This window comes from Leptosomus discolor, chromosome 1 (genome assembly GCF_034619465.1).
Source record: "Leptosomus discolor isolate bLepDis1 chromosome 1, bLepDis1.hap2, whole genome shotgun sequence".
In the NCBI taxonomy this organism is placed as follows: Eukaryota; Metazoa; Chordata; class Aves; order Leptosomiformes; family Leptosomidae; genus Leptosomus; species Leptosomus discolor.
Window position 1 is genome coordinate 158895908 of NC_141391.1, and position 14021 is coordinate 158909928.

Genomic DNA, 14021 nt, shown 5'->3' on the forward strand with positions numbered 1-14021 from the left:
AGATGTGGGACAATCCAGTTCTTACAACTCAAGAAGTGTGTCCGCCACCACTTTTCTAAGCTTTGAGTTGGGACTGAGCTGTTTGAAGGAATTGTTCTGAGTGTTCAGCACAAACCCAGGGCAGATGCCACAGCCAAAATGGTCTATTAACAATGACACGGTGTGGTGGTGGGGCCTACAGCCTCTCAGATATCCCACAAAGCTGTAGCTGAAGTCTCCAGTTGCTCAGTTGTACTGCCGTGCAGCTAGGAACACACACAGACTGATCAGCAGTTGCTATGATCCATTAGAGATGGTTAAGGTTTGTACCTGCTGCATATCTGACTGAATCTGAGGGTTTTCTGGCAGTGCGTGCAGATGGGTCTACAATTAGAGCTGAAAAATAAAATGTTACTGGAATGCAAGCAGTTTTGTGTTACATGGGGAGGAGGCTTCTAGCCCAGGAAAACAAATCTGACTATAGAGATGCTGAGGGCCTGATTCAAATACGATGTCCAGGTCCTGGAAAAAAATCAAAGGAAACAGATCTTTTGACTCTGCCTTCTAAACAATAGCAAGAAATTCCATGCTTTTCTTCCTCTCACTGTTTAATTCACACACTCTTCTGGTTTAACGCCGAGGCTCTTTTAAGTCATTGTACCCAGTCTAGGTATTTCCATGGGAGAGAAATGTGTGACACATATGCAGGAAGTTTTGCTGGATGAGTGTCAGAACGCTTTCTTAAGAGCAGGTTGTTATATTTTGTTAGGGAATCTGTTTGTCAGGATCAATGGTGGGGAAGGGGCTGAGCAGCAGCAATATATAAATGGCAACTATTCTTTACTGCACCTGGTGGTGTTACTTATTTCAGTACAGATTGTCTGCGAAAGGTTATCACTTACGAATGCTGGCATTCTGACATGTGTAGAACCGATCATACTGTTCACTGCATAACACTTTTATTTCCTAATACGTTTTGCTGTGTCTGAAATCTCCTCCCCATTTTCTTTTTTTGTCTTTCTCCATTCTTTCTCCTTTCCTTCATCATGGGGGTAAGGAGAAATTCAAAAGTGTAGTGTTTCTTTCCCAAATGAAGGCAGAAAATGGCACATTGACCCCTGTAAGCCGTGTGCTATCCTCCTCTTCCTCCCTACACCAAGCCCTAGGTTGCATTCCTTTGTGTACAGGGACAGAGAGCAAAGAGAGAGGAAAAGGCTTGACATGTGGAGGCCAAAGAGTTACACTCAGCATCCACTGATGGAAGGTAAAAATATGGTGGTTCTCGTGGGTCTCTCTGCCATCTTAACACAAAGACACCCTGTCACCAGCTCCGTGTCTCCTTGCCCTTTGGTTGATTATCCATGGTGCGCTGCATTACAGTATAAGCATAGAATATGCCTTGCCTGCGTTGTACACTGTCAGCCCAGCTCTGGGGCTGAAACAAATGCTATGTAAGCAGGATCCTTTAAAGAAAATGGTTGTTTGTGGCCTTTGATTATTTTAATTTAAACATCCCCGCTTCTTCTCGTGATTGCAGGTTCAAAGTTTTCTTCTGCACTTTTGGCAAGGGATGCCTCCTCATATGCTGCCTGTATTGGGTTCTTCGACTGTAGTGAATATAGTGGGAGTTTGTGATTCAATTCTGTACAAAGCAATTTCTGGAGTTTTGATGCCAACGGTACTACAAGCATTACCTGACAGGTCAGTATAGCTAGCAGCACGGACCATTTTTAGCTCAGCTGTCTTTGTTAGATGTCTTTTCTTCAAGAGTGGCACCAGTTCTCAGAAAGCTGCTTGCTGCCACCCGATTCCTGAGTTTAAATTGCAGTGTCAATTCAAAGGAGCTGAAGTGCTGACATGTTCCTGAAGAAATGTCCAGATTTTAACAAGACTTGCATTGTGGAAAAACTAGTTATTTTTTGTGTGATAAAGGATACTACCTTCTTCTTGGTTTATTAACATCAAGCTGATAGTCATGTCCCAACTTTCAGGGAATGTCAGGGAAGTCTGCAGGCTGCAGGGTGCCACGCTGCTGCTGAAGATTTCAGACACTTTTCTGCTAGTGGGGGATAACAACATATCAGTATTCTGAATTATAGTGACAAGGGAAGCTGACCTGGCCGGTTTGTAAATACTCACATGCATATTCAGGCGCTGCAACCTAAGCATTTGTCTCTGTATACAGTCTTGGAACCCAATTGTTATTCTGCTTGCCAGGAGTATAAAACGTGAAGATTGTACTTGTGAAGTCTTGGACGAGCCAGTTTAATTTAAATACTATCTTGTGAAGAACAGATGGGTGTTTATTTTAGGATCACTTTATTAATATTAAGAGGTATTTGCTTTTTTGTTTCAAAGCTAAATTCACTTTTCCAATCCATGTGGTAGATCTCAGCTGTTCTCTTCCTACCTGGAGCTCATGTGAGTCCAAGAAGCCATGTTTATAAAGGTAAAGCAGGACAGAGATCAACACTTCACAGCAAAAAATGTAATCACTGAGTGCAGTCAACCTTCTTTCCCCCTTTGCTTTTCCTAATATGAGCATCAGGAAACTCTCTTTTTCTAAATAAATGTGTACACCTTTAGTATTATTTGACCAATACGTTCCTGAGGTTGGGTAATTTGTTAAGAATATTGCTCTAGGAGTTACTTATTGGTGCTTTATATTTGGCCCTCAAGATTTTAAAGTGTCTCTAATCATGGCAAATGTTTTCAGGTTGTTCTGCTCTGCTATGCACGCTGCATGACTGCTAAGGTACAGTCAAAGTGTTTTTTCCACAAGAAACCTGTTATTAGCATGGGTTTTCCTTGATAAGACATGTACATTTTTACAGGCTTTGCCCCTGACCCCCCCCCCAATCTATTTCATTGGAAGGATTAAACAGAACAGCAGTCCTTTTCTCAAGCTGCTTAGTTCTTTCATAGCAAATAAGGAGAGACTTGAGTGTGAATATAGACTTTTGTAATGCATATAAAGGGCCAGATTGTGGCTATTAAGCCATAGCCTGCACTGGAGGGGGTGAAGAAGGGTCTCACTGCAATGGAAGCTCCTGAAGGAAATCTTGCTGACTCAGCCAGAATCTTCTGAGAGACTTCCTGGGAACAAATATTGGCTGTCTAGAAGAGCCACTTTTTAGTGGGTGCAGCAGTTGTCATCCATCCCCTGTCCTGTTAAGGTGTCTTTGTGGAGCAGAGCAGGCCTATGGCCATGTTTATTTTACCAGCTCTGTTCTCAGCGCAGTATGTTAGGAGTGCAAACAGAAAGAGCTGCTGGGCTGAAAGAGGGAAAGTTCCTTGCACCTTTCCTCTGTCTCTCATTTGTGTATGTCGAGTATTGCTGCAGGCAGTGCCGCTCAGTCTGACAGAACCAACTGTTAGGGTCCTCTGCACAACCCCTGCAACTTTTCCTGGAAGCGATCATTTTATACTGAGCAATTCCAAGAAGCAGAGCAGAACGAGCTGCCTACCAAGTTTAGCAGGAAATGATGGAGCCGTCAGGAAAGCGTAGCAAGGGAGAAGAGAGAAATCTCACTTGTCTGGGAAAGTTCCTGTCCTGTGCAGAGCTAAGCAGGCAGGTCCTGCTCCACCCCCACTTGCCCCACCTGTGTGGGCTTGGCCTGGAAGTTCCTCCCCACCATCATCACCCACTCACTGGCTCCAGCCTGCAGCATGGTTGGTTGTTGCTTCACTTGCACATCCCTGTGTACATCTGTTTAAATGTGGGCACGGCTGAGATGAAATCCAAAGCTTGATCTGTTGTCTTCTTTAAGCAGTTGTGATTTTATGTTTTTATGTTTGTACAGAGTGAGAATGATTTTATTTCAAGCTAAGATTACTGTTTGTAAGTATCAAAGCAGTGCAGTACAGAGACTTTCATTCTTTATGAGGTTTTGAACATGGCAATATGTTTTCCTTTTCCTGCAAACTTTTTCAGAAGTTTTTCTTCATGCCTACAAACCAAAATATGTCAGCAAATCTGCGTAGTAGTCAGTTGTACGTAACTGACTCATAGTTTTCACGTCTTCACAGATTTTATAGCATCAAACACAGAGTAAACGTGTTCTGATGTAATGATTTCTCTTTTCAGTTTGACGCAGGTGATCCGAAAGTTTGCAAAGCAACTGGATGAGTGGCTGAAAGTAGCTCTCCATGATTTACCAGAAAATCTACGAAACATCAAATTTGAATGTATGTTTTGCCCAATCTCTCTCCTATCAACCTGGGATGTATGTAGCGTTTATTGATTACAAATTAATTGGAAGTGAGACTAGGAATTAAAACTCGTCAGCATTATAAATCTTGCATTCACTTACAATCTCCACTTGTTCATGAGAGCCAATTTCATCTAGTGAATGAAGCACTGCTTAAAATGAGAAGAATTGCTTTTCCTTTCTTGTGGATTCTGATAAGAAATTAGTTTTGTTGATAGTAAGCAAACATTAGGGATGATATTAAGCAAAGGAAATTATTAAACAAACCTTTAGGCTAGCACAATTTGAATACAGCTTGAGGCCCTTACTCAAAAAAGTGCCAGAGTTAAAAATGAAGGAGATCAAATTACCCTGTCACCACAGGAAAGGGCACTAGTCCTTTTCAGATGTGCTTTGTAGATGCCTGCAGTGCACATCACCTATTGATAAAGCCTGCTTTATTTCACGGCTCTCAATTCTTTCCCTTTCATGAGCACTAAATTCCACACCACAAAGTTAAAGGAAAAAAAAAAACCTAATTTAGGAGAAGGATTAACTATTTTGATCAGCATGGAAAATTAGGTGTATATTTTACTGAGAACAGTCAGGATGTGAGTTAGAACAACTAATTTTAGGAGGTTTTGTATTGTTTACTAATTTATTTTTAAAGATACACGAAGTCATAATGACAATATATTTTATCACATCTTTGTTAGTTCAAAAATACCAAGAATCTTCAACGGCAAATCTTTTCCCATCTTACAGGGAGAGAGACAGACGGACAATGCACTTTCTAGTCATTCTCAATCGATACTCTTTAACTGCCTCTATGTATACTACAGAGGGAAAAGCTATTTTGTGGCCATGTCTAAGTCCTGTTTGGATAGATCTGCAAGTCTTTGATGATTTTAGTACAAGGAAAAACTTGAGTGCATCCTACCTTTTACATGAGCCTTTGTCACTTCTGCAATTGTTTCCTCCTTATTAGAATTTGTGATAGTGTACACAGACAACGGAGGTACTGATAGGAGTAACTGCAAGCCTTGGCCGTGTTTGCAGTTCCTGACTGCAGAAAAAAGATGCCCAATACAACATTTTTAAAGTTCGTTTTTCCAAGTATAGGATATATCTTAATACAAGGTCCATATCACTTGGAAAGGGCTAGAATAGGAGCAGAGGACTGGCAAGTACCTCCTGGGCCATCTTACCCCATAGCATATTAGTACATCATTTAATCTCTTTCAGAAACTTCATCAAATTCTACCTGAAACTGTATCAGATTTTATAAAGCTCCTACTAGTCCAATCAAAAGACTCATTCAAAACTTGTTTGCATTAAGACTTAGCAACCTTTTCTAATTTCCACACAAAATGCAGCTATTATTATTTTATGCCCACTTGCTCCTGCACCAACATTTTTCTTCCTATTAAATAGTTCTTTCAGGTCTTCAGTTCCTTTGTGTATCAAAAGAAAATTTGCTGTGCTGAACAAGCAAAGCTCTTCCATTGTCCTCTACATTTCTCTTGTCACCTCATTATTCACAGCATCTATAAATCATTGCTTGTAATATGCTTCTGTAAAACTGATTGAGCATCCAGATTTAAGGTTTTAGGTCAAGGTTTAATCTAAGTTAAAACTGAGCTATTTGAATGAACTTTATGTAGCCACAATTGTGTATAGGAATCTGGATATTATTTTTTTTGTTCTTTTTTTAATTTAGTATTTTCAGAAGTAATTATTTTCTTTGTTTATCACAGTATGCAAATATGTATCTCTTCTTTCCTGCAGTGTCCAGAAGATTCTCACAAATACTCCGACGACAAACATCGCTAAATCATCTCTGCCAAGTAAATATTTCAGTTACCCAAATTTGTCGAATGCCATTTTTACTGACTTTTCAAATAATTTTATGAATTGGCAGGCTGGACTTTACTCAAAGAGGAAAAGATCATATTAGCAGTTGTCTCCAATATTTATTGTGACCATCGTTACAAAATAAAAAAGTAAATGGCAGAAAATGCTTTTCTAGACAACTGGCAATGCCTGATCATTAAACTCATCAGGGTACTTTTATGAAACAAAGTTATTATTTGATTTGAAGAGATGGTTCATTTCCAGGAAATAAATGAGAGGCATTCCATTGATTTCAGAGCAGTTTGTGTTCAGCCTATTGCAAAGCAAGAAACATTTCTATACACCTGACAATAAATTCCAAGTCTGATTGTATATTATAAATGAAATGCAAATTAGTGAAAAATTAAACAGTTGAACCACTGAGGTTTTAACCAGAAATATTCTTGCAACCATAGCAAGTGAATATAAAAACTACTCTGAAGTGTTTGGTTTTCACCAGTTAGTTTAGATCACAATTAGCTATCAAAAAGTCAAGAGGCTGAATTCTGTGAAGTATAAAAAGGGGGAGAATGCACTGAATTCATTAACATTTCGCCCATGTGTTGGAGCAGACTGTTTTCCCTGTCACACTGAAAGCTCCACTTTTGGGAGGTGTGTGCAACACCCCAGGTTAACCCTGTAGATGGTGAAGCCCACAGGAAGAAGCTCTGAAGAAAAAAATCCACTCCTGCAAGGTTGCCTTTGTAGATTTCTCCCTCCATTATTTTGGCGGTGGAGGCAGAGGTACCAGTGCTACCTTTTCCCAAACATGGTGGATCATCACTGAACTTCAGGGATCCATAGGGATTCAGAGGAAATCAAGATACAGAGACCACAATTTTCTGCATCAGACTTAGGATCAAACAGTTTACTTACATGAAGGACTCTCCAAATGCATCATTTCCTTGGGGAACTTGATAACTTTATTGTGGGTTATCATCTCTGCTTAACTTACAGAGATCTGGTGTATGTTATATGACCATGACCTCGTGTCACTTCCTTTCCTCTCAGCCCATTCTCCCCATTATCAACAGCAGACCCCTGTTTCAACCAGCCAAGAAGCAGATCTGATGCAGAGGCAGATGAGCTTTAACCTTTTCATGTGGCTGAGGGAAGAATGGGTCTTCATAGTTTGGGAGAGGAGAAGGTGCAAACCTGTTGGGTTTTGGCCTGATTTTTCTTGTTGCTTTTTGATTTTGAACTGAAGCTGGTCAAGAAAACCAACAGAGCTATTAGAAATTGAGGAGACTAGCAACATCACACCAGATTAGGGTTGCTCATCAGGGTTTGTGGTGGATGCAGTCAAAATACTTATAGTTGATTGAAGCAGGCAAAATTACTTGGGAGTTCTCTGTGATTAGAGGGCCCTGTAATCTTTATAAGACATCAAGGTGGTGGGTGGGGGATCATGAGGAGAATCAACTTAGTGAGCCTGGCTAAGGAAGCGTAAAAGGGGATAAAGCCTATTTTTTAACCTAATAAACCATGAACTAATGAATAGATTGGCTTGGATTACAGGCATCAAGAACAGTGATCCACAGTGCAGACATCACATTTCAAATGCTGGAGGACTGGAGGAATGTGGATCTGAATAGCATTACCAAACAAACCCTCTATACTATGGAGGACTCACGGGAGGAACACAGAAAACTCATCATACAGTGTAAGAGCAGAACCCTCAAATAAAGCCAGGTGAACTTGATTTCCTGCTGGAAACAAAGCTTGATGAAAGCAACACTGGTTTTGCAGCCATTGGTTTACTTGGAGGCTTAAGATAAATATAGAGTCATTTATAAAAATGTAAGGCAAAGCTGTGTCAAAGTCTTATGTTTTGAGGCATAGGTCTGGGCGCTCTTCCATTAAGGAGTTTCTTTCTAGTATCCAGAACAGCCAATGGCACAAAACTTGCACCCAAATTCAGGAGGATTGTTTTGCATGAGCTTGAGCAAATTAAATCTATGAGTTAACCACTGAATCTGCTAAAGTCCAATCTCTCCTGTTGCAGAATTGCAGGAGAGTTGTCTTTTGAATGGCTTTGACACTAAAGTGACTGCTTATTTGAGTCCCTTGTAAACTTTTATTTATGAAAAACTCCATTTTACACAGTGCTTTTATGAACAAGATCATTTGATGGGTTAAGCTTTCACCCTGAACTTTTATGAGTAAGTAGAAGTCCCATATCGAGCAAGCTCACTGACTAATTTAGATTCTGCTAGTATGGTGAAGGACATGAACTGAAAAGTGACTTCAGAGACATTGGTAAATTTGTTTTAGGGTCAAAGATCTTTCACAAATATAAAATTTAACTTGCATTGTCCAGCAAGTGTGCATGGTTGAAAGCTTCGCTGTAACCCTAAGCACACTGAGTTTGTCCCTCTAAGGCACCAGAGGTGACCAGCTTTGTCTTTAGTGTCATTCATAACCTCACTTCCCTGTGAACCCACCTGTTGTATTGCCATCTCTCTCCTGAGGAGGACCAGTCATCTTTTATCCAGAACCAGCCTTAATGGAAAGCAACCCGGGCAACCACTTGTGGGAGCCCTGCAAGGGTAGGTTTGCTAGTGGGGTAACTCTTTTAGTGAGTGGCTGGGAAGAGGAGGGGCGATACCTTCACATGTACGCTGGAGCCTACAAGGCTGGCTTTGGCACTTGTCCCACCATGGTAATACTAGAAGTCTCCTTCCCTGTTTACGGACTGGCCTTGCATTCTCTGTTAGCTCTGTCTTCCAGCAAGAGGTGCTGCTTGGTACTCTTTCCTCTCATTCTTAACTCTTGATTCATTTCCTGACATGGCCCTCTGCTCTTTTGAAAAGATAGAAACTTGGTGTGGCAGCAGGGGAGGTGGCGTATAGTGAGACTTCTGTCCAGAAGCTGGCTGCATCTTTCTGTCATCTGTTATGTTTTCAATATCATAGAATCACAGAATGGTTTGAGTTGGAAGGGACCTCAAAGACCATCTTGTTCCAACCCCCCTGCCCTGGGCAGGGACATCTCCCACTAGACCAGGTTGCTCAAAGCCCCATCCAGCCTGGCCTTGGTCACTGCCAGGGAGGGGGCAGCCACAGCTGCTCTGGGCAACTTGTGCCAGTGTCTCACCACCCTCACAGTGAAGAATTTCTTCCCAACATCCCAACAATATCTACCCATATCTTCCCACTGGCCGAAAAAGAGAGTTCTCAAAGTCATAAACACTAGTAGCAGCAACAGTTTTGGCTCTGATTCAGAAAATTCTTACTGTTTAGGCAAGCTTTTTGTTTATATGCTAACTATTAAATACAAACTGAAGTGTAATGAAACCAAATGGGATTTTCCTGAATGCTGATGGATTTGAACACTTTTTTCCATATTTTAGGCCCATGTAGTCCAATAAGCAATTACTCAGAAATGATAACCTAATATGAATGTTCATCGTGAGATGGGATTCCATTGAGATTCACAAACAAGTATAGAGATTAGTTTAGAACTTAGATATTTTTCCCCCTTCTTTGATGTTTATTCTGCTTGGCCAAAGATCTTTTCTAAGGTCATGCTCTGTATGACTCATATGAAATGGAGTAAAGGCCTGCTTTCACATTCTTGGTATTAATAATCAATAAAGTACAATTTCTAGATACTGTAACTGGAAAAATGTGTTTATAAGCCTATAAGCAAGCTTAGAGAGAATCGGAGAAAAATCACTGGGTATAAGAGAACCTCTTTCCTGCTCTGCTATGGTAGCTGTCTCTGACATGGTTTCTTCTTTATTCCATCTTTCTCAGGTCTTGTCGAGGTATTTTTAACAGTCACTAAAGGCTAAACAGTTACTTTTCTCAAATAGATCATTGTACACAGTTGCATTGCTCCAGCAGCAAAGCAGGCAACTGATTTGTTTTTCCACTCTTGCTCCCCTCTTTGCACAGCAAATGAATTACTTCATCTGTCTATCAGGCAGTTTTTGTCCAGCCAAATACTCAGGTAAGGATACAACATTTAGATTTCTCTGTGATCCTGTTCTGAATAAAGTGAGGTTGCCCATTCAATAAAATAATGAAACGAGATAAGGGTGGCTCAAAGCACCCTTCTTCTCCAACTAGTTTTTCTGACCATCCAGCCTTTGCAAGTCTAAATTAAAGAAAGTTATAGTCGGGTGTGAAGCAAATGCATTCCTGCTCGTGTTGCTGATCCAACGTAGAGACCAGGGAGCTTGTTCTTTGCATTGCTGTCGGATAGCCTCTCTGGCTCACTCCTCTAGCTATCATCTCTAAGCTTTGCCTCCTCCACCTCCCTCACTATCTTTCCTATGGTGGGAAATTCCTTCCTCTTGTTATTTATAATTAAGTGTAAATGGAGATGCATAGCACATTGAGATCATCCTGTAACACAGCAGGTAGAAAGTATCTTTCTTCTTGACTTACTGGGCCTTTTCTTTTAGCTGAGTTGAAGAATAGTTTCTTAAGGTGTCAAAGCACATGATTCTTTGTCTTCCAGCCGTTGATTCTCCTAAAGAGAGACTTGCCATTTTAGGAGGTGCAGCTGAATGACTTGATTGTTTTTACTTTCTGTATTAAAATATGAATATGTTTGCTTGGGAGAGGTTAAAAAGTACACAAGTTGCTTTTTAAAAACTCTTCTTGATAGATTAAGTACAGCATTTGTGCATTGGTAGCAATTTGTTTTGAAGAAGTAGAAGTTTATGGAAATATTGTGTGTGTGTCTAGCATTGCAAATAGATGATTTGCAGTAGTTGAATCATGTTTTTGCAACTAAAGCATTATATAGATGAGAGCCCTATCAACAATACTCATCTACTTGGTACTTAGAAGATTCTTTATGCATTTCTATATCAATTTCATGCATGACCTTTTTTCATCACCAGGGTCAAGGCCTAGCTTTGCACTCTTCGTAGAGAACACCATAAATGTTTCACTTCTGGGCACATCAGATAGCTGAAACTTAAATCAAAAGATTAATTTTAAACACTAGGTCCTGATTTGCTCATGTTAAATACCACTTTCAATGACTCCATCACTTTCAGTAGAAACAGGATAAGAGACCAAGCAAACTTATTGGGTCAGCACCAAGAAAGATGCATTTGTGTTACATATATATGCAATCTATTACAAAAACACAGCAAACTTGTGATGCTATTGGCAGCTTTGTGCGATTTGTTTCTCTTTTGTTCAAATTGGAACCCAAGCACTGAGGTGGGCTATTTTTTTCTTTGTCTGCCAGTGTATCAGGAGTTTGACCACCTTCTGGAGGAGCAGTCCCCCATTGAGTCGTACATCGAGTGGCTGGATTCCATGGTGGACAGATGTGTTGTAAAGGTTGGTAAGCAGGAGTAAGGACCTGAGTCACTGATATGTATATTATAAGCTCTATTTAGGTCATAGATTTTTAGCAAAAATAGGAAAAAAAAAAAAAAAAGAAAAAAAAAGAAGGGGAAAAAAAAGAAGAGCCAGGTATTTGTAATAAGCAGGAGTAGAACAGTGGTGGGCAAAATTTCACCAGTTTTTATGGAGGTCTGCTCACATTCAGGATTCTGCTTTATTCTGCTCTTGTCTATTCTATCCCAAAAGATGATATTCAGGAGTGGAACAGGGTTGAGATTTCCACTCAAATCAACATTTCAGGGGTATGGAGAGATGAGTTCAGAGTCGTCCTAACGACGTGCAAATAAAAGCATAATGTAGTCTGGCCTTTTAAGATTTTAATGAACAGGATACTTAGGCTAGTTAATTCATTAATGTACACTCAAATGTAAGGATAAACGTGTAGATTACCATTCAGTTAAGGACACATTTGTGTTGCTTTTTGAGCGATTTGGACTTGTATTTTAATTTAAATGTATGCAGAAACGTGCTAACAAATCTTTAAAAAATATTTTCAAAAGTGATCAAGAATCAGCATAATTTTACACAGAGTATGAGACTGTATGACTGACTGTTTTAACTTCTGTCACTAACTATACCTTGTATTAGAATGTTCTATTAGAACTCTTCATTCCAGTTGTTAGAGCTAAGAAGTAAAAAAAAAAAAAAAAAAGGTTCCTCTTTCTCTCTTTCTCTGCTGCAAAAGATCCATGCAGAAAACATCGCACAGAATCACAGAATCACAGAATGGTAGGAGTTGGAAGGGACCTCTGGAGATCATCTAGTCTGACTTCCTTCCGCAGATTACTTGAAATACTGTGACTATTTTGGGGAACTTTTAGTCAGTGGAATGCAATTTGAAATTCAGACCGTAACTGTTATTTTTGTGAAGAACTTGGCATGAATTTTACTAGCTGATTGGATGAACCTAATTCTTTAACTCACATATGGCTATAGTATATAATTTTTTGAAGAGTTGATGCCTAAAGTCTGCTTTCTGGAAAGTGTTTTTCCTAGTAAAATGACAATGTGAATTCACAAAAATAAACACATGAAGGAACAAAAAAAAATATATTCAATAATAAACTTTAATTAAAATATTAATATAAATTTTCAGTGTAGATTAAGCATTCTTGATTATAAATTGCTTCCTTGACTAAGAAGCAAGAATTAACATGTAAGTAATTAGGTTAAGATGAAAATCAGAGCAATTTTTTGGAAGTCCTTTCACCATTTATAAAGGAGATTCAGTCTTGGTGTTGAATAACACTTCATGATTTCCTCTTTCTGAAGGCTGTATATGGTTACAAGATGGTTTTCTGTGTAAGATTGTTTTGTTGGGTTTTTTATTTGTTTGGTTTTTAATTTTTAATGTATATTTTAATGTTAAGATAAGGGCAAGTAGCTTTTCACTATTAAAAAAAGAAGTCGGATATGTGCATCATTCAGCTGTATCAGGCAGTAGAAATAAAAGTTTCTCCATGTCAGATATATCTATTTTCTTGCAGGTAGCTGCCAAGAGACAAGGCTCTTTGAAGAAAGTAGCTCAGCAGTTCCTCCTGATGTGGTCCTGTTTCGGCACTCGAGTGATTCGGGACATGACTTTGCACAGTGCACCCAGCTTTGGTACTTCCGTTTTGTTGCAATTACTGCATGCCACAGTAAAAAAAAAATCTGTATCCTGGCTTGTAACGTACAGTTTGAATGAAAACATAACCAGTTTTTGCATGTCTAGGGCTCTGTTAAGAAAAGACTTGGGGCTAGTGACATTTGGAAATAGTGCTCAGCCAGATGTCTGTCTTCAAGATCTAGCCAGGGGAGGTGAAAGCATTACCCCTTCCTTCTGTTTGTTGTTAGCCAGTAGCTGGAGTTACCAGTCACAGGTCAGCTGGAGTCGTCGGTTACAGGAGCATTCCCTAATGCACTTCAGTGCAAAGTGACCCCACTTACCCAAACCACTCTGACCATGCGTGATGCTAAAAGAGATGACTTTGCACTGAAGTGGATGAAAAGCTCCCCAGTGAACCACTTTGCCAGCTCTGCTTTTAAAGGACATAGCATTTTAAACTAGTCTGTGTAAAATTAGCGTGTTTCTATACCCTGGACAGATACTCTTCTGTTCTCTTAGAATTCAGTCAGGGTGGAAAAATAGACTTTTACTTTTTAAATAAAAAACATATATCTTTTCTACGCAGTTTCAGAAGGGGTTTTGTCTTGAATCCTGGAATACAAACAGTTCAGATTAAAATCAGTTAAAAGCAGGAATGATTGAAAGAGGACTGCTGTGTCATGAGTGTGAACATTCACAGTCACTCAGGACCAGGTTTTGCATGAGGGATGGTTTTTATAAATGCACATTTGTCTGAACATTTTAGAAGAAGATTAATAATGAATGAATTTATGAAGGCACTGCATTGAACAACTGCAAGGTTTTCTGCCAGCTGAGCTTTGATGTCGTTTATGCTATTAGAACTGTCTAATAGCATGAATTCAAATACCATCAGAGATAGGCACAATATGATCTATATTTATATTTGAATCTGAAACTACTTTTGCTGGTCTTCCCTTGTAAAGAGTTTTTCAAACAGGTATTAGTGATTCACCATTA

General features: G+C 39.5%; 1 protein-coding gene across 1 annotated transcript in view; it reads left to right on the top strand.

Annotated features, from left to right (window-relative positions):
- RFX4 (regulatory factor X4) overlaps positions 1-14021 on the top strand; it is a 76930-nt gene that overhangs the window by 32452 nt on the left and 30457 nt on the right. The window contains exons 7-12 of the mRNA XM_086468415.1: positions 1517-1680; positions 4067-4167; positions 5958-6016; positions 7581-7725; positions 11274-11368; positions 12922-13039. Coding sequence (XP_086324541.1) covers positions 1517-1680; positions 4067-4167; positions 5958-6016; positions 7581-7725; positions 11274-11368; positions 12922-13039 — 682 coding nt within the window. The remainder of the gene's footprint in view (positions 1-1516; positions 1681-4066; positions 4168-5957; positions 6017-7580; positions 7726-11273; positions 11369-12921; positions 13040-14021) is intronic.